The 20,484-nt window shown below is 42.4% G+C and overlaps 1 protein-coding gene and 1 pseudogene across 1 annotated transcript in view; both read left to right on the top strand.

Moving 5' to 3' along the window:
* The window catches only part of LOC135508789 (cyclic nucleotide-gated cation channel beta-1-like), a 66,680-nt gene extending 62,670 nt beyond the window's left edge, over positions 1 to 4,010 (top strand). The window contains exons 30-36 of the mRNA XM_064929008.1: positions 133 to 292; positions 394 to 491; positions 594 to 677; positions 841 to 959; positions 1,073 to 1,219; positions 1,303 to 1,480; positions 1,585 to 4,010. Coding sequence (XP_064785080.1) covers positions 133 to 292; positions 394 to 491; positions 594 to 677; positions 841 to 959; positions 1,073 to 1,219; positions 1,303 to 1,480; positions 1,585 to 1,809 — 1,011 coding nt within the window. The 3' untranslated portion in view covers positions 1,810 to 4,010. The remainder of the gene's footprint in view (positions 1 to 132; positions 293 to 393; positions 492 to 593; positions 678 to 840; positions 960 to 1,072; positions 1,220 to 1,302; positions 1,481 to 1,584) is intronic.
* Positions 4,011 to 17,214: 13,204 nt separating this feature from the next.
* LOC135508790 (F-box/LRR-repeat protein 14-like) lies at positions 17,215 to 18,752 on the top strand (annotated as a pseudogene).
* Positions 18,753 to 20,484: the final 1,732 nt, after the last annotated feature.

Consider the following 20,484-nt stretch of genomic DNA (forward strand, 5'->3'; position numbering starts at 1 on the left):
GATTGATAAAACTACTACTTGTTATCTAGCTCTGAATCATTAACTGAACATCTGTTCTATTATAAGCTAATTATAGTGTTGGCTGTTGTGATTAGTGTCAACTCCTGATTGGCCAATGACCGTTTCTTTCAGATGAGAGATGTGGTTGGTGCAGCCACAGCAGGACAGACGTACTACAGAGCATGCATGGACAACACTGTCAAATACATGGCCTCCTACCGTATCCCTAAAGACGTGCAGAACCGGGTTAAAACCTGGTACAACTACACCTGGCAGTCCCAGGGCATGCTGGGTAGGCACATGTCACTTTGTGCTGTGTTGTTTTGTTGCATTGTGCTGCATTGCCTTGTGTTGTGTTGTGTTTACTCTCTATTTGTGTCTGTCTCTATACAGATGAACAGGAGCTTCTGGTTCAGCTCCCAGACAAGATGAGGCTGGACATCGCTGTGGATGTCAACTATGACATTGTCAGTAAAGTGTCTCTCTTCCAGGTGCGTAAGTCTTAGGGCCTCTTCAGGCTGTCTCAGAACACAGAAGATTTGACGAGCTCTATCTCTCTGTAGTTCTCACTCAGCCCTACTTCTCCCTCTCAGGGTTGCGATAGACAGATGATCTTTGACATGCTGAAGAGACTGAGGTCTGTTGTTTACCTCCCAGGGGACTATGTCTGCAAAAAGGTAAAGGTTAAAGCCGCCTATCTAGCTTGTTTGTGTCCGCGTGCGCGAGCGTGCTTCTCTATTTGAATGTATTTAATGTGTAGTTAGTATGCACTCTGCGTCATCTTTGTGTAAGGTAAACTGTTAAGAGCAGGAGATGTCTGACTGTCGCTCTGTGTTTCAGGGTGAAGTTGGGCGGGAAATGTACATCATCAAAGCCGGAGAGGTGCAGGTGGTGGGCGGGCCAGACGGGAAGACTGTGTTTGTCACACTGAGGGCGGGGTCCGTGTTTGGGGAAATCAGGTGAGCATGATGTCAGGTCTGACGTATGCTCTTTGTTTCACTGAAGCAAGCACACATATTTTCTTCCGGAAATGTACTTTTTCTAGTTGGATTTCTTCTCTTTGGGTTGAAAGCTTGCTGGCAGTTGGTGGAGGGAACAGGAGAACAGCAAACGTGGTGGCTCATGGCTTCGCCAACCTGTTCATCCTGGACAAGAAGGACCTCAATGAGATTCTAGTGCATTACCCCGAGTCCCAGAAGCTGCTCCGCAAGAAGGCCAGGTTAGACGGGAATAAAGACTACTATTCAGTTCACCATTTTTCGTGTATAAGAATTTGTGATTGTTTGTTGTTTCCGGAATCAGGAAGATGCTCACGAAAGATAAGAAGCCTCCGAAGGAGCCGGCCCAGGTGATCCCTCCTCGAACGGTCACGCCCAAGCTATTCAAAGCTGCTCTGGATGTGGCGCATCAGAAAACAGGCCTCAAAGGGACCCTGGCCAAGATTAAGGAGAAGATCAACAAATCCAGCGTTTCTCTACAGGTATGGCATTTGCTGTAAAAAAAATAATAATAATTAAAACACCCACATTATCTACACACACACTTGTATGCTCTGAATGAGCTAACCTCCCAGTTTCCCCACAGCCCTCCATGTCCTCCTCCCTGCCTCCCTTGTCCCCAGTCTCTCCAGTCTCCAGTCTGGACCCAGAGCGCAAGGCTGACGCCACGTCACCAACCTTAGACAGCTCCACGCTGCTCTGCCCCGTCTCCCATTGTCACGGAGATGAGACACTCTCCAAGGAGCAGGGCCAAGTGGAGGGAGAAGTTGCAGGAGAGGGTGGGAAGAAGAAAGAAAAGAGAAAGGAATGAGTTGTCTCCAAAAGCTTTAAAAGCTGTCTTCATGTGGAGAAAGGGATGCACTTTTTTGTCCCTCTGTACTCTACTGCAGAGAGGGAGACCAGAGAGAGAAGAGCCATGGTTCCTAAAGATCATCCAATTATGTCTCAGGAGTCAGACTGTTTCTGTTCCTTTATACCCATAGACTCTTCTTTTAGCTAACCCTTTGATACTCAGTACACTGAGTTTACCAAATTTGGAACACCTTCCTAATATTGAGTTGAACCGCCCCCTTTCACCCTCAGAACAGACTCAATTTCTCATGGCATGGACTCTACAAGGTGTCGAAAGCATTCCACAGGGATACTGGCCACTGTTGACTCCAATGCTTCCCACAGTTGTGTCAAGTTGGCTGGATGTCTTTTGGGTGGTGGACGATTCTTGATACACACAGGAAACTGTTGTGTGAAACCCAGTGTTGTGCAGTTCTTGACACAAACCGGTGCGCTCAGCACCTACTACCATATCCCGTTCAAAGGCACTTAAATATGTTGACTTGCCGATTCACAATCTGAAAGGCACACATACACAATCCATTTCTCAATTGTCTCAAGGCTTAAAAATCCTTTAACCTGTTGCCTCCTCTTCATCTACACTGATTGAAGTGGATTTAATAAGGGATCATAGCTTTCACCTGGATTCACCTGGTCAGTTTATGTAATGCAAAGAGCAGGTGTTCTTAATGTTGTTGTGTATACTCAGTGTATAGGGCCTAGGTGACCTAATTCCACAGGGATGGAGAAACGGGTGCTTAAACTGATGTCTTTGATATTGCAGTATATGTTTGTGTTTACAATCCCAGAGGTAAATGTACCAATCAGCAATAATTGACACAGACATCATCTCATCAGGGGTATGACAAGGTGGTCACCCAGGGTACAGCTGTGTGTGTGGGGGAGGTCCTCTCCAAGTCTTCTGTTCTGTCTGTTTTCGGGAAAAACAAATGCCTTCTAAACCCTATTTTTTGTTCATTTTATTCCTTTTTTTAAATGTATTCATTCAGTGAGCGGGGGGTGTGAATGGGAAATACTATAAAAATGTTGGAATCTGAGGAAAGATTTTGAAATGTTTACGTTTTGTAAAGATGACCAGTTATTTATAGTTTTGTTCAATGGAATGTTATTATTGCCTTATTTATCATGGCCCTTGATAGTGTTTCTGGGGTGAATGGGTCAATGATGTATATATTTTTCATTTTTCACAATTTTTACAATTTTTATAACAGTCAGCTTGTCAATGTACATATTGTTTTGTATGCAGAAAGGTAGAAGTGCAGCTAATAATTTAATCAAGACTGGTAAACTGTCAATCATGAGTTCACCATGCCAGACAATCAAAGATTTACTTTTAGTCGGCAGCTATACCTATGACAGTTTAGTCGGCAGCTATATAACAAATGACAGTTACAACAGCTTTTGACACTGATGGGTATGTTTAAAATAATACGTATGTTTAAAATGACTGTTTATTAAAAAAAATACTAACTTGACAGATCAGAAGACGACTCATGTCCACAATTTATACATGAACAGTACATGTTTTTAAGTTAAGAGGTTTTCTTATCTGTTGGATATACTTTTTAATCATACTGTTTAACCAAATGCTGTTTTCAAAATTTTGTAAATAGGAAAATACTTAAACCCCTGAATGTAGTTTTTCAGGAAGCAATGCAAGGTGTAACATAATTGTATAGATCCTAAATTCACCAATGGAATACATAGGGTCTATAAACCAGCTACCGAAACTGCCAGACAATGTGTAGCTTGTATGTGAATATTGTTATGTTGGTTGTTGATTACCTTCTTTGTGTATATAGTGTAGGTGACAAAAGTTGTCATGCAACAGATGCTGAGAAAAAAACTTTTGTGATACACCTGCTTTTAATAGATGGGTTAGCTAACGATGTTCACGCTTCAATGGGGCAGAAGTCCATGAGTTGTTGTGATTCTGGATCGCCAGGTAGCTACCAACAATGACAAACTGCCATGTGGGGTATGGCGAGTGACCTGTTTCATCTTGTTCTTGATGTCTTGTTTTGGCTGATTTCATGTCAATGCTAATATGGCTCAAATTCACTACCTAGCTAACCAACAACAGTTATCAAATGCTCATTGTGCAAAGATATTTATGATTTCAATAAACATTGGAGACCATATAGTTTACATTGTCAACAATTTAAGCCAACCGCGTCTGTTTTGCCTCACAGTTGCGCAGGAGTTGATTTTGTTTAAGTGATAATGCCCGAGAAGCCGGCGTTTGGAGGATATATTGGCACGGTGTTGTTAGGCCCGAGATAAAGTTGAGGGCTGACAAACCGTGCCAATATATCCTCAGAACACCGGCTTCGAGGGATTAACACTTTGGATTGTTTACTAATTTCTACATTGTAGAATAATAGTGAAGACATCAAACCTATGAAATAACACGTGGAATCATATAGTAACCAAATATATTTGAGATTCTTCAAATAGCCACCCTTTGCCTTGACAGCTTTGCACACTTGGCATTCTCTCAACCAGCTTCACCTGGAATGTTTTTTCCAACCGTCTTGACGGAGTTCCCACATATGCTGAGCACTTGTTGGCTGGTTTTCCTTCACTCTGCGGTCTGACTCATCCCAAACCATCTCAATTTGGTTGAGGTCGGGGAATTGTGGATGCTAGCTTTCCAAATGTTTAAAATAAAAATATGCTGGAAAGGGTGGGATCTTTTTGTATTGGTAAAAAATAATGAGAGAAATGTTGGTGGAAACACTTGATATGATTTAAAAAATATAATAATATAAGACATCCTCTCACTGTCAACTGCGTTTATTTTCAGCAAACTTAACATGTGTAAATATTTGTATGAACATAAGATTCAACAACTGGGACATAAACTGAATAAGTTCCACAGACATGTGACTAACAGGGGGGGGGTCAAAATCAAAACTAACAGTCAGTATCTGGTGTTGCCACCAGCTACAGTAAGTACTGCAGTGCATCTCCTCATCATGGACTGCACGAGATTTGCCCGTTCTTCCTGTGAGATATTACCCCACTCTTCCACCAAGGCACCTGCAAGTTCCTGGACATTACTGGGGGGAATGGCTCTGGCTCTAACCCTCCGAATCAACAGGTCCCAGACGTGCTCAATGGGATTGAGATCTGGGCTCTTAGCTGGCCATGGCAGAACACTGACATTTCTGTCTTACAGGAAATCACGCACAGAACGAGCAATATGGCTGGTGGCATTGTCATGCTGGAATATCTGCTGGGAAAGTAGGCATATTGTTTGTATATGGATTTTAGAATATTCGCGAGAAAATCTGTCGCCAGTTGGATGGAAACCTAGCTATTGGCATACTGTGCTAATGAATATGCAAACAAGAGTAACAGAGCAATGTACAATACAGCAAAATGAGGAATTTGTGGTAAATGCATGGGGGGGCTCCTTCTTTGGGATTGGGTTGGTGGATCGCCTCCTACTTTTAATGTGCATACACCGCCACCTACTGTACTGGAGTGTGAGGCCAGTCATGGCCTACCTACAGTCGTGGCAAAAAGTTGAGAATGAAACAAATATTAATTTCCACAAAGTTTGCTGCTTCAGTGTCTTTAGATATTTTTGTCAGATGTTACTATGGAATACTAAATTATAATTACAAGCATTTCATAAGTGTCAAAGGCTTTTATTGACAATGACATAAAGTTGATGCAAAGAGTCAATATTTGCAGTGTTGACTCTTCTTTTTCAAGACCTCTGCAATCCGCCCTGGTGTCAATTAACTTCTGGGCCACATCCTGACTTATAGCAGCCCATTCTTGCATAATCAATGCTTGGAGATTGTCAGAATTTGTGAGTTTTTGTTTGTCCACCCGCCTCTTGAGGATTGACCACAAGTTCTCAATGGGATTAAGGTCTGGGGAGTTTCCTGGCCATGGACCCAAAATATCGATGTTTTGTTCCCCGAGCCACTGAGTTATCACTTTTGCTGGAAAAGGCATTATTCGTCACCAAACTGTTCCTGGATGGTTGGGAGAAGTAGCTCTCGGAGGATGTGTTGGTACCATTCTTTTTCATGGCTGTGTTCTTAGGCAAAATTGTGAGTGAGCCCACTCCCTTGGCTGAGAAGCAACCCCGCACATGAATGGTCTCAGGATGCTTTACTGTTGGCATGACACCGGACTGATTATAGCGCTCACCTTGTCTTCTCCGGACAAGCTTTTTTCCGTATGCCCCAAACAATCTGAAAGGGGATTCATCAGAGAAAATGACTTTACCCCCATCCTCAGCAGTCCAATCCCTGTACCTTTTGCAGAATATCAGTCTGTCCCTGATGTTTTTCTTGGAGAGAAGTGGCTTCTTTGCTGCCCTTCTTGACACCAGGCCATCCTCCAATAGTCTTCACCTCCCTGTGTGTGCAGATGCACTCACACCTGCCTGCTGCCATTCCTGAGCATGCTCTATACTGGTGGTGCCCCGATCCCGCAGCTGAATCAACTTTAGGAGACTGTCCTGGCGCTTGCTGGACTTTCTTGGGCACCCTGAAGCCTTCTTCACAACAATTGAACCGCTCTCCTTGAAATTCTTGATGATCCGATAAATGGTTGATTTAGGTGCAATCTTACTGGCAGCAATATCCTTGCCTGTGAAGCCCTTTTTGTGCAAAGCAATGATGACGGCACGTGTTTCCTTGCAGATAACTATGATTGACAGAGGAAGAACAATGATTCTAAGCACCACCCTCCTTTTGAAGCTTCCAGTCTGTTAATCAAACTCAATTAGTATGACAGAGTGATCTCCAATCTTGTCCTCGTCAACACTCACACCTGTGTTAACGAGAGAATCACTGACATGATGTCAGCTGGTCCTTTTGTGGCAGGGCTGAAATGCAGTGGAAATGTTTTTTGGGGGATTCAGTTCATTTGCATGGCAAAGAGGAACTTTGCAATTAATTGCAATTCATCTGATCACTCTTCATAACATTCTGGAGTATATGCAAATTGCCATCATACATACTGAGGCAGCAGACTTTGTGAAAATTAATATTTGTGTCATTATCAACTTTTGTGCACGACTATAGATTAAATTTACTTCATTAGTCCTGTTCCTCTAAGAATGTGAAAGAGCCTCAGACACCACTTCCCAACCCCCACTACACCACCCAAACCCCAACCTCGTCTCTAACCCTTTCACACAATCAAATCAATATCAAATCAAACTTTGTCACATGCGCCAAATACAACAAGTGTAGACTTTAACGTGAAATGCTTACTTACAAGCCCTTAACCAACAGTGCAGTTCAAGAAGTGTTAAGAAAATATTTAAAATAAAAAGTAATAATAAAAAATAACACAATAAGAATAACGAGGCTATATACAGGGGGCACCGGTACTGAGTCAGTGTTTGGGGGTACAGGTTAGTTGAGGTCATTTGTACATGTAGGTGGGGGTGAAGTGACTGTGCATAAATAATTAACAGCGAGTTGCAGAAGTGTACAAAAGGGAGGGGTAAATGTAAATTGTCGGGTGTCGATTTTATGAACTGTTCAGCAGTATTATGGCTTGGGGGTAGAAGCTGTTGAGGAACCTTTTAGTCCTAGACTTGACGCTGTCAGAAACTCCAGTCACCCAAGTTATAGACTGTTTTCTCTGCTACCGCACAGCAAGCTGTAGAATCCTGCAAAATCTTACCACCACTCCCATCCTCTCCAATCCCATTAACAACGCCATCATCTCCACAAACAAGTCTCCCCTATCCGACCTGCCTATCTTCACACTACTTAACACTGCAGCCCAATCATAGCAGATCACCACTCTGAGTGGTTTCACCTCCTCCACCCATCTCAAACCTATCACCATGGCCATCAACTCGACCCATACACTGACACAATCAGTTAACTGCTTACATACTCAAACATTGAAATCTGGGATATACACCCCTGCCCCTACCCTACCACTGACTGGATCCTTTGAACCATCTACATATATTCTTAAAAATGAGTAAATAGATGATATATCTCTCCACACTCCGTCTCTCGTCCTCAACCCATTCTCTCAATTCAAATCTTATTGGTCACACACATGGTTAGCAGATGTTAATGTGAGTGTAGCGAAATGCTGGTGCTTCTAGTTTTGACCGTGCAGTAATATCTAACAAGTAATCTAACATTTTCACAACAACTTCCTTATACACACAAGTGTAAAGGAATGAATATGTACATATAAATATATGGATTAGCGATGGCCGTGCGGCATAGGCAAGATGCAGTAGATGGTATAGAATACAATATATGCATGTGAGATGAGTAATGTAGGGTATGTAAACATTATATAAAGTGGCATTGTTTAAAGCGACTAATGATACATTTATTACATCCAATTTTTCATTATTAAAGTGGCTAGAGATGAGTCAGTATGTTGGCAGCAGCCACTCAATGGCTGTTTAACAGTCTGATGGTCTTGAGATAAAAGCTGTTTTTCTGTCTCCCAGTCCCAGCTTTGATGCACCTGTACTGACCTCGCCTTCTGGATGATAGATGGGTGAACAGGCAGTGGCTCGGGTGGTTGTTGTCCTTGATGATATTTTTGGCCTGTGACATTGGGTGCTGTAGGTGTCCAGGAGGGCAGGTAGTTTGCCCCCAGTGATGCGTTGTGCAGACCTCACTACCCTCTGGAGAGCCTTACGGTTGTGGGCGGAGCAGTTGCCGTACCAGGCGGTGATACAGCCCAACAGGATGCTCTCGATTGTGCATCTGTAAAAGTTTGTGAGTGTTTTCGGTGACAAGCCAAATTTCTTCAGCCTCCTGCCCTCAATCATGTCCACATCTACATTTGGTTTCAGAAACAGCCGGCCCTATCTCTCTCTCCTCCAGTCCACTCCATTATACCACCTTCTGCCTGATTGTCCACCAGTACTCCCTCTGCTTACCCCCCTTTCGCCATGACTGCAGGATGTCCTTCTGAACTCCCTTTCAACCTCACCCAGTAAACAAGTTTGTCCCGCCTTATCCTCAATGGCAGTTCCCCACTATCCACCTGCAATGCCTCAACAGGCATTGTCCTGAAGGCACCCACAAACAGGGGCCGCCATCTTTATGCACCTCCCATATTTGGCTGGTTTGGATTTCTATGGTTGCAATTTTCACACCATTCTGGACCTTTGAAGGTTTATGACATAGCCCCTCTAGTAGTTTAATAGGATCTCTATGGAGGACATGTATTTCGGTCACTTGACTATCTTGTCAATGCAATAGATAATATTTGATGTGAGTCTTTAAATGTTGCAAAGAAAATAAAATAATAAAGCAGTGAACAACTACGTCACCCAGAGAGCCCCTCGGTTTTAGTGTGACATCAGAGGGTTCGTTTTGATCTGCTGTACATTGCAAAGTAAAGAGGGTGATGACATCTTCGTGCTCTAAATTTAATGACTATTGTCATCACCTTCCGGAGACACCTGAAACCCCACCTCTTCAAGGAATACCTAGGATAGGATAAGTAATCCTTCTCACCCCCCCTTAATGATTTAGATGCACTATTGTAAAGTGGCTGTTCCACTGGATGTCAGAAGGTGAATTCACCAATTTGTAAGTCGCTCTGGATAAGAGCGTCTGCTAAATGACTTAAATGTAAATGTAAGTGTAAACAATATTTGAAATGCATCAACGGAGGTCATCTTGATGTTGTAGCTATAAAGGACTAAACTCAATCGTGTAATCCAAGGATATGATTTGGGATCAGTGAAATAACCTTGGAAACGCCTGAGTTACCTCGAGGTAAGACTAATAGGCTAGTAACCTACTTCATTGCTAAAATTGCAATTTTATAACTCAGTTAATGTCGGTCCTTCTTTGGACACTGTGACAACAAACCTCCAGACGAGCTTCAATACCATACAACACTCCTTCCGTGGCCTCGAACTGCTCTAAAATACAAGTAAAACTAATTACATGGTCTTGAACCGATCGCTGCCCCCACCTGCCCGCCCGTCTAGCGTCACTACTCTGGATGGTTCTGACTTAGAATATGTGGACAACTACAAATACCTAGGTATCTTGTTAGACTGTAAACTCTAGGTCCAGACTCACATTAAGCATCTCCAATCCAAAATTACATCTAGAATCGGCTTCCTATTTTGCAACAAAGCATCCTTCACTCATGTTGCCAAACATACCCTCAAAACGGACTATCCTACCGATCCTTGACTTCGACGATGTAATTTATAAAATAGCCTCCAACACTCAGCAAATTAGATGTAGTCTGTCACAGTGCCATCCGTTTTGTAACCAAAGCCCCATATACTACCCACCACTGCGACCTGTATGCTTTCATTGGCTGGCCCTCGCTTCATATTCATCGCCAAACCCACTGGCTCCAGGTCATCTATAAGTCTATGCTAGGTAAAGCCCGCCTTATATCAGCTCACTGGTCACCATAGCAGCACCCACCTGTAGCACACGCTCCAGCAGGTATATTTCACTGGTCATCTCCAAAGCCAACACATACTTTGGCAGCCTTTCCTTCCAGTTCTCTGCTGCCAATGACTGGAACAAATTGCAAAAATCATTGAAGCTGGAGTCTTATATCTCCCTCACTAACTTTAAGCATCTGCAGCTGTCAGAGCAGCTTACAGATCATTGCACCCGTACACAGCCCATCTGTAAATAGCTCACCCAACTACCTCATCCCCATATTGTTGTTTATTTTTTTGCTCCTTTGCACCCCAGTATCTCTACTTGCACATTAATCTTCTACACATCTATCACTCCAGTGTTTAATTGCTAAATTGTAATTATTTTGCCACTATGGCCTGTTTATTGCCTTACATCCCTAATCTTACTACATTTGCACACACTGTATATAGATTTTTCTATTATGTTATTGACTGTATGTTTGTTTATCCCATGTGTCACTGTGTTTGTGTCGCACTGCTTTGCTTTATCTCGGCCAGGTCGCAGTTGTAAATGAGAACTTGTTCTCAACTGGCCTATCTGGTTAAATAAAAAGTCAGTTTCAATGATGTGGTTGTCAATGCTTTGGGTGTCTCGACAACTCGATATGTGTTATCATGTAGCATATGTTGATAAAAAGGTTTTTAACTTTCCATACATGTTTCCCCATGCAAGAAGTGGTCAGAAAGTGACTTTTTAGACCTGAATGCCAAAACATTCAGTAGGTAAAGTAGCCCTTCACCATGACTCTGTTCCATTACATTACACGAGTCGTTGGACAAAGGCATATTCTGTATGGGGGACTTTTGTTAAGAACCCTACGCTCGGGCTGAACATTATAATGTATAGCTTGCGGTATGGTTTTGAAAGCATATGAACCTTATCTTTCACATTAGCAAGAAATAATAATAAAACGAAAATGTTTAAATAATACACACCTTTTTATAAGTTTGGGTTTAGGATTCACCACACCGCCATATTTCCATGTTTCAGCGTTTGTTTAGGGAAAACTGAGTTACCTGTGCTAAAATAGTTAGCTATCTGCTTTGCTGAACACCTGTGTCTTATCAGAAGATGGAGGCCACAAACACGTTGTGCCTGAAAAATACTGTTGGTTGCAACTGTTAAAACTGGATATAACAGTGTATTTTGCATTTGTGAAATTGACATGTTTATTGTGAAGTTGATGGATTTAGAGTCGGAAGTTTACATACACCTTACCCAATTACATTTAAACTCAGTTTTTCACAATTCCTGACATATAATCCTAGTAAAAATTCCGTCTTAGGTCAGTTAGGATCACCACTTTATTTTAAGTCTGTGAAACGTCAGAATAATATTAGAGAGGGGTTTATTTCAGCTTTTATTTCTTTCATCACATTCAGAAGTTTACATGCACTCAATTAGTATTTGGTAGCATTGCCTTTAAATTGTTGAACTTGTGTCAAACGTTTCAGGTTGCCTTCCACAAGTTCCCCACAAAAAGTTGGGTGAATTTTGGCCCATTCCACATGACAGAGCTGGTGTAACGGAGTCAGGTTTGTTGGCCTCCTTGCTCGCACACGCTTGTTCAGTTCTGCCCACAAACTTTCTATAGGATTGAGGTCAGGGCTTTGTGATGGCCAATACAATACCTTGACTTTGTTGTCCTTAAGCCATTTTGCCACAACTTTGGAAGCATGCTTGGGGTCATTGTTTATTTGGAAGACCCATTTGCGACCAAGCTTTAACTTCCTGACTGATGTCTTGAGATGTGGCTTCAATATATCCATATAACTTTCAGCCTCATGATGCCATCTATTTTGTGAAGTGCACCAGTCCCTCCTGCAGCAAAGCATCACCACAACATGATACTGCCACCCAAGGGCTTCACGGTTGGGATGGTGTTCTTCAGCTTGCAAGCCTCCCCCTTTTTCCTCCAAACATAACAATGGTCATTATGGCCAAGCAGTTCTATTTTTGTTTCATCAGACCAGAGGATATTTCTCAAACTCCCCATGTGCAGTTGCAAACTGTAGTCTGGCTTTTTTATGGTGGTTTTTGAGCAGTGGCTTCTTCCTTGCTGAGCAGCCTTTCAGGTTATGTCAATATAGGACTCGTTTTTACTGTGGATATAGATACTTTTTTACCTGTTTATTCCAGCATCTTCACAAGGTCCTTTGCAGTTGTTCTGGGATTGATTTGCACTTTTCGCACGAAAGTACATTCATCTCTAGGAGACAGAACGCGTCTCCTTCCTGAGCGGTATGATGGCTGCGTGGTCCCATGATGTTTATACTTGCGTACTATTGTTTGTACAGTCTCAAAGTCAACAGTGAAGAGGCGACTCGGGGATGCTGGGCTTCTAGGCAGAGTTCCTCTGTCCAGTGTTCTTTTGTCCATCTTAATATTGGCCAGTCTGAGATATGGCTTTTTCTTTGCAACCCTGCCTAGAAGGCCAACATCCCGGTGTCGCCTCTTCACTGTTGACATTGACACTGGTGTTTTGTGGGTACCTGGGTGTCAGTTGGGGGAGGGGGGTTCACGGTGTTGAAGGCAGTGGATTTTTCTATGAGGATGAGAAAGAGATATTCAGCTTTGGCATTGAGGAGAGCCTCGGTGGCACATCAACATCAGTTGTGTGACCAGTCTTGAAGCCTGACTGATTTGGGTCAAGAAGATCGTTCTGAGAGAGATAGCAAAAGACTTGGTCAGAGGCCGCATGATCAAGTGTTTTGGAAAGAAAAGGGAATCTGGTCTGTAGGTTGACGTCAGAGGAGTAGAGTGTTGGTTTCCATTTCTCTCCCCAATTCGTAGTTATGATCTTGTCTCATTGCAGCAACTCCCCAACGGGCTTCTGAGGTCTTGGCTGATTTCATTTCGTTTGATATTCCCATGATGTCAAGCAAAGAGGCACTGAGTTTGAAGGTAGGCCTTGAAATATATCCAGAGGTACACCTCTAATTGACTCAAATTATGTCAAATGGCCTATCAGAAGCTTCTAAAGCCATAACATACTTATTGTATGTAAACTTCTGACCCACTGGAATTGTGATACAGTGAATTGTAAGTGAAATAATCTCTCTGCAAACAATTGTTGGAAAAGACAAAACTATAGTTTGTTAACAAGAAATTTGTGGAGTGGTTGAAAACTAGTTTTAATAACTCCAACCAAAGTGTATGTAAACTTCCGACTACAACTGTATGTTTCTAGAATCATACCTCAATTGAGAATCTATTCACATTTAGATGGAGTATTTGGCTGTTTTGTCTTTGAACAGAACATGTAAGGTCCTTTGACTAAGGAATAACGTTAGGCTCCTTTAGTCCATTATTGAACTAGTGATAAAGGTGCTCAAAGTTGACCCATTTTGCATAAACTACCATACCATGAGACATCCATGTCTTCATCACTGGAAAAGATGAACGGTTTATCATTTAAAAGCTTAGTGTTGTTAAACTATTTATTGAAAAAACATTGAATAAAGCCATTTATTTATCAGCATTTGTAGGTTCGGTTCCAGGCTCTTTTGACCAGAAACAAATAACTTTCTTCTCAAACTCGTCAGTGTATATTGTTCTGAGAAATGAAGGCAATTCCATGTGAGAAATTTACAAGAAACTGAAGATCTCGTACAACACTGTGTACTGCTTCCTTCCCAGAACAGCACAAACTGTCCCTAACCAGAATAGAAAGTGGGAGGCCCCAGTGCACATCTGAGCAAGAGGACAAGTACATTAGCGTCTAGTTTGAGAAACAGACACCTCACAAGTCCTCAACTGGCAGCTTCATTAAATAGTACCCGCAAAACACCAGTCACAACGTCAACAGTGAAGAGGCAACTCCGGGATGCTGGCCTTCTCGGCAGAGTTCCTCTGTACAGTGTCTGTGTTCTTTTTTCCATCTTAATCTTTTCTTTTTATTGGCGAGAGGCAAAGGTCGAGACATGCATCCTGCGAAACATGACCCGCTGCTTCTTAAAAACTTCTTAGGGCTGCAATCCCGTTAACAGGATCGATATGACAACAGCCAGTGAAAGTGCAGGGCGCTAAATTCAAAACAACAGAAATCTCATAATTAAAATTCCTCAAGCATACATCTTATATCATATATAGTATCTTATACCATATTAAATATACTCTTGTTGTGAATCCCACCAAAGTGTCCGATTTCAAATAGGCTTTACAGCGAAAGCACCACAAACGATTATGTTAGGTCAGCGCCAAGCCACAGAAAAACACAGCCATTTTTTTCAGCCAAAGAGAGGAGTCACAAAAAGCACAAATAGTGATAAAATTAACCTGTTGAAACTCTAGGGGCGCAATTTCATTTTTGGATGAAAAACGTTCCCGTTTTAAACAAGATATTTTGTCACAAAAAGATGCTCGACTATGCATATAATTGATAGCTTTCGAAAGAAAACACTCTGACGTGTCCAGAACTGCAAAGATATTTTCTGTGCGTGCCCTAGAACGTGAGCTTCAGGCAAAACCAAGATGAGACGGCATCCAGGAAATGAGCAGGATTTTTGAGGCTCTGTTTTCCATTGTCTCCTTATATGGCTGTGAATGCGAGAGGAGTAAGTCTGCCCTTTCTGTCGTTTACCCAAGGTGTCTGCAGCATTGTGACGTATTTGTAGGCATATCATTGGAAGATTGACCATAAGAGACCACATTTACCAGGTGTCCGCCCGGTGTCCTGCGCCGAAATTGGTGTGCAAATGTCAGCTGCAAGTATTTTTCCACAGAATTCAGAGGAGAATGCAGGCTTCCACGAACGATATATCAATGAAGAGATATGTGAAAAAACACCTTGAGGATTGATTCCAAACAACGTTTGCCATGTTTCGGTCGATATTATGGAGTTAATTCGGAAAAAGTTTGACGTTGTAGGTGACTGAATTTTCGGTTCGTTTCGGTAGCCAAATGTGATGTACAAAACGGAACGATTTCTCCTACACACAGACGCTTTCAGGAAAAACTGCGCATTTGGTATGTAACTGAGAGTCTCCTCATTGAAAACATCCGAAGCTCTTCAAAGGTAAATGATTTTATTTATTTGGTTATCTGGTTTTTGTGAAAATGTTGCGTGCTAAATGCTACTCAAAATGCTAAGCTAGCTTAGCATACTCTTACACAAATTAGTCAATTGCTATGGTTCAAAAGCATATTTTGAAAATCTGAGATGACAGTGTTGTTAAGAAAAGGCTAAGATTGAGAGCAGGCGCATTATTTTCATTTTATTTGCGATTTTCAGAAATCGCTAACGTTGCATTATGCTAATGAGCCTGAGGCTTTAGTCACGATCCCGGATCCGGGATGGGGAGATTCAAGAGGTTAATCACTAACCTTTGATGATCTTCATCAGATGACACTCATAGGACTTAATGTTACACAATATATGTATGTTTTGTTCAGTAAATTTCATATTTATATAAAAAGATCTCAGTATACATTGGGTGCGTTATGTTCAGTAGTTCAAAAACATCTGGTCAATTTGCAGAGAGCCACATCAATTTACAGGAATACTCATCATAAATGTTGATGAAAATACAAGTGTTATACATGGAATTAAAGATATACTTCTCCCTAACTTGTTCACGCTACAGGTGCCCCTAGGGGAACCACGCCCCCCCCCCCCCCACTCAACTCAAACCGTGGCACACAGAATGCAAAAATATTCTTAGAAATATTTAACCTCCACACATTAACAAGTCCAATAGCTCAAATGAAAGATAAACACCTTGTTCATCTACCCAGCGAGTCAGATTTCTAAAATGTTTTACGGCGAAAGCATAGCACATATGTATATCAAACCACCACAAAGACACAGAAGATATGTAGCCATTTTGTCAAACAAAAGATGCAATCACAAACGCAGGATTAAAAGAAAAATAATTCACTAACCTTTTGAAAATCTTCATCAGATGACAGTAATAGGACATGTTACACAGTACATTTATGTTTTTTTCAATAATATGCAATTTATATCCATAAATCTCTGTTTACATTGAGCCATGTTCAAAAAATGCTACAGAAATGTACGGAAATGTACAGAGAAATTATAGATAACTCCGCCAGATAACGCCAGATAACAGCAATACACAACTTTGACTAAATATACAAAAATTCTAATTGTTCGCCTAATTTCAGCTCATGTGACAAAACAAGCAATGCATAGTGTAGAGAATCATTGTACAATCTAAACTACTGTGAAATATATTTTCAATAAGCAAAAATATTGGAATTTCAGCTGTTTGAAGCTGGTGTACAAAACTGAAAGTAAAAGATGCAAATACTAAATGTAAGAATGGGAAGCATAGAAATAGAGTACATAGAACAGATACGGCTTCTTAGATTTGCTTTCAATGAAAATGACAGATCTATTACTCACATTACTCTATGTCTAGTTATATATTGCAGCTTTAAAGTAGATGTAGAAGTAGCTAGCAAAAAGACAGTACTAGACAACAGCAGATAAAGACAAAAATTATACTTATCACTCCTGGAGATATCAGCAGTCCTCTAGCTACAGAATGTGTCTCAACTGATAGCGGGCACAAAACAAAAACCTGACGTGAAATAGGGTCTAAACTACAACATATGTTTACACATTTTAGATATTTGACATTACATGCTCAACAAAAATTGCATTTTGCTAAACATTTGTTTCCAGAAATGATAACATATAGTTTGACAATCCTGTTTGTAAGCTTTTAAATGATCGATCTCAGCTGTTTATCTTTTATAGTGATGAAGACATGGATATCTCATGGTATGGTATGCAAAATGGGTAAACTTTGAACACTTTTATCTCTTGAATGTCTTGCACTCCTGCAATGGGTAAATATGTATGGAAGGTTTCATTCAAATCAAAAGGGGTGCTGTCAAAAAGTGATTACATTCAAATGGATTTATCCTATGATAAAACTGTTGTAAAAGACCTGATGTCCAACCCTGATTAACTTCCTGTCCAGATCATCACCTACATTATGAGTTTCCTCAAAGCGTCAGACAGAAAGGAAGCCTCTCTGGTCTGCAGGAGCTTGTATGATGCCAGCCAAGACCTCCAATTTCAGGTACAACTCTATTCCACAATTCTCCTTAGTGAGATTAACTTCACCAATCTCACAAGTGGGCTAAGCCTAACTCTGACTCCACTTTCCAGAGGAATCTCACCTTCAAGTTCCCAGCCTCTATCTCCTCCCTGAATCTGATCCGGGGCCTCAGTAGGCGTTCCAGCTGCAGCCTGGACACCAGCAACCTGGATGGCTCCAGTATGTCCCGGGCTGTGTTGCAGGAGATAGAGCTTCACCTTGGCCCTTGGCTGGAGAGCCTGGTCCTGCCTGGGAGCAGCGTGACCGAGTCTTCCCTCCTGGCCCTGCTACCCCACCTGACAACCCTGCGCAGGCTGGACCTCAGTGGCCTAGACATGTCTCGAGTCTTTCTGTCAAGAGAGGAACACCGCCAGCAGGTCAGACCCTGGCAGTTGGACACGATGATGATGATTATTCTAATTTTTTTGTTTTGTTTTTTACACATGCCAGTTTTTAAATTAGTATGTCCTTTTCCTTTTCCTAGGTTCAGGTAGCTTTAGCAGGTCTTAAGAAACTGGATCTCTCTGACCTGCGCTACCTATCAGACCTCACCTTTAACTGGCTAACAGGCTGCACTCCCAGACGACGCCGTATCGCCTGGCTGGATGCCACATCGCCTTTGAGTTTGACCCGTACCATGGCTACCCTGTGGGGCCTGACTCCTCTGCCCTGCTCTCCCTACGGAACCTCAGCAGGCTGCTGCAGGAGGGGCCTCCACAGTGCGCTGGCTGGACCTGAGCAGAACCAGCATCACCCCAGAGTCGCTGCGCTCTGTGGCCCTGGTGGAGGGCCTGTCTCCACCTGGAGACAGGGGCTGTAGAGAGCTGACGGACTACTCTGTGGAGGTGATCTGTAAGCACCAGCCTGGCCTTCAGATCCTGGACCTCAGCGCCTGCACAGAGCTCACCAGCCGGGCTGTACTAGCTGTGGCCCTGGGCCTGAAGGGCCTCCGGCTCCTCTCTCTGTCCGGGGACTGGAGGGTGACTGATAAAGGCCTGGCTGACTTGATGGTGCTGCCGGAGCTGAGGACCCTGGATCTCTCTGAGTGCCTGCATGTCAGTGGGGCCGAGATAGTGAAAGGGCTCTCTTCCCCGGAGCCCAGGGCACGGCTGGAGACCCTCAGCCTCAAGAGCTGCACCTATATCAGGGTCAGTGTGTGTGCTGTTCTCTCTCTTTCAGGATTTCTCTTTTATAGAATGAAATGTTTATTAGGACATTATCCCTCATGCTCCTTTGTCTCCCCTCTCTCTCAGGACCTGGCTGTGTTCTCTCTGGGTCAGCTGCTGGGCTCCAGTTTGAGGGAGCTGGACTTCACCTTCTACATCTACCTCACAGACCTGAGTGTGGGTGCTATCGCCATCTACCTTCCCGGGCTTGTGGTTTTGCAACTGGGCTGGTGCAAATAAATTCATGAAAAATCCTACAATGTGATTTTCTGGATTTTTTTCTCATTTTGTCTGTCATAGTTGAAGTGTACCTATGATGAAAATTACAGGCCTCTTTCATCTTTTTAAGTGTGAGAACTTGCACAATTGGTGGCTGACAAAATACGTTATTTGCCCCACTGTATATATACAGACTATGGTTCAGGCTAGGAGTTTTTCCTGATGAGGCAGGATTAACTATTGGCCCTAGTTTTAGGTTATTATCAATGCCAATAGTTTTTCCTGGTCAGGTTAGGAAAAACTCCATAGTGATTGAGTGGTTAATGACCATTGAATGGAGAACCCTAGTTAACCGGGCCTTTGTTGTTGTGAGCATGTGCTGTTATCCAGACCTCCAGCGCCTCTCTCTCTCCATGCTGCCTGAGATCAGTGATGACAGCTTGGCGTCGGTGGCCTACCACTGCCGCAGCCTTACCAGCCTGGAATTCAGCCACTGCCCCCGCATTAGTGACCAGGGTATCGCCCGTGCCGCCCCTTACCTCGCCAGGCTGCAGCACCTCTACCTGTCCTGCTGCAATGCACCCACAGATAGGTGAGACACACACCAACATACACAAAGACAGAATGTGAAACTATGCCAGTACTATGAAACAGTGAAGCATTGTTGAAGTTGAGTAACTAGAACTAGACTGTGATAAATAAATGATGTTATCTGTATATCAGTGTGTGACAGCAGTAAACTTATGCTCCCACAGGTCTCTATCCATGCTCGTCCAACACTGTAAGAGATTGCGGACACTGGACATCTCCATGTGTAAATACATCTCCCTAACAATGGATGAGCTCCTTCAATCACAGCTTCCATTCATAGAGAACATCCACTGCCGCTTTGTGGGTGGAGCTGACCTGACCCTCCTACTCTGATTTTTTTCTCTCCCCAGCTGCTTGAATCACATTTCAGTAATTGCATTACGCACCTACTTGCTCCTATTATCCAGAGTTTATTTGTAATAGATTCAGTATTTTATTTTAGTTTCAAACCCATGTGAACTCTAAAACTGTCAGGTTCCAGCAGTTAGACACTTAGTAGGACTCATAGAGCCAATTTCTTAGACTCAAATTGTCTAGTGCTGGATTAAAAATCCTTCTCATTGGAGAATCTCCCATGTAAATGCATTTTAGGCCAGGATTCATTCTGATAGCGCTTTGTCGGCTATGTACAATTTCCAAGTAATTCACGGTTGAGCCGACATATGGAGCATTTACCGTGAATGCGTTCTAGCGAATGTAGGAACATTTCCTTCAAAAGGTGCTTAGCAGACAAAGCACGATCAGATTACATCCTGGCCGTAGTCTGCTCCAGCCCCTCCAACCTAATGTGTATGTGTGGGAGAGGTTGGGGGGGAAAGCAGAAGACACATTTCCATCCTGTATGGACTAATAAAGTATTTTATCTAGTCTAGGAACAGAATTCATCTGTGTCTGAGGACCCTGGCCCTTAATCATCATGTTTTTAGTTGAGCAGGCTTAAGTCATTTTGGATTCAACTTAATTTAACACTGCCACTGAAGGAAGCAAACGACTTCAAATGTTTCTTTGTGTAAAATTATATATGTATTTATTGAATATTTAATTATATCAATAAATGTACATTTATCTCTTGTTTATCTGTTGCTTGGAATCATCCATGAGTTGGAGTAGATTTGTTTATTCTACAATTCCACCAGACCATGAGCCAAGCTAGACAAAGACA

This window comes from Oncorhynchus masou, chromosome 22, assembly GCF_036934945.1.
Source record: "Oncorhynchus masou masou isolate Uvic2021 chromosome 22, UVic_Omas_1.1, whole genome shotgun sequence".
Lineage (NCBI taxonomy): Eukaryota > Metazoa > Chordata > Actinopteri > Salmoniformes > Salmonidae > Oncorhynchus > Oncorhynchus masou.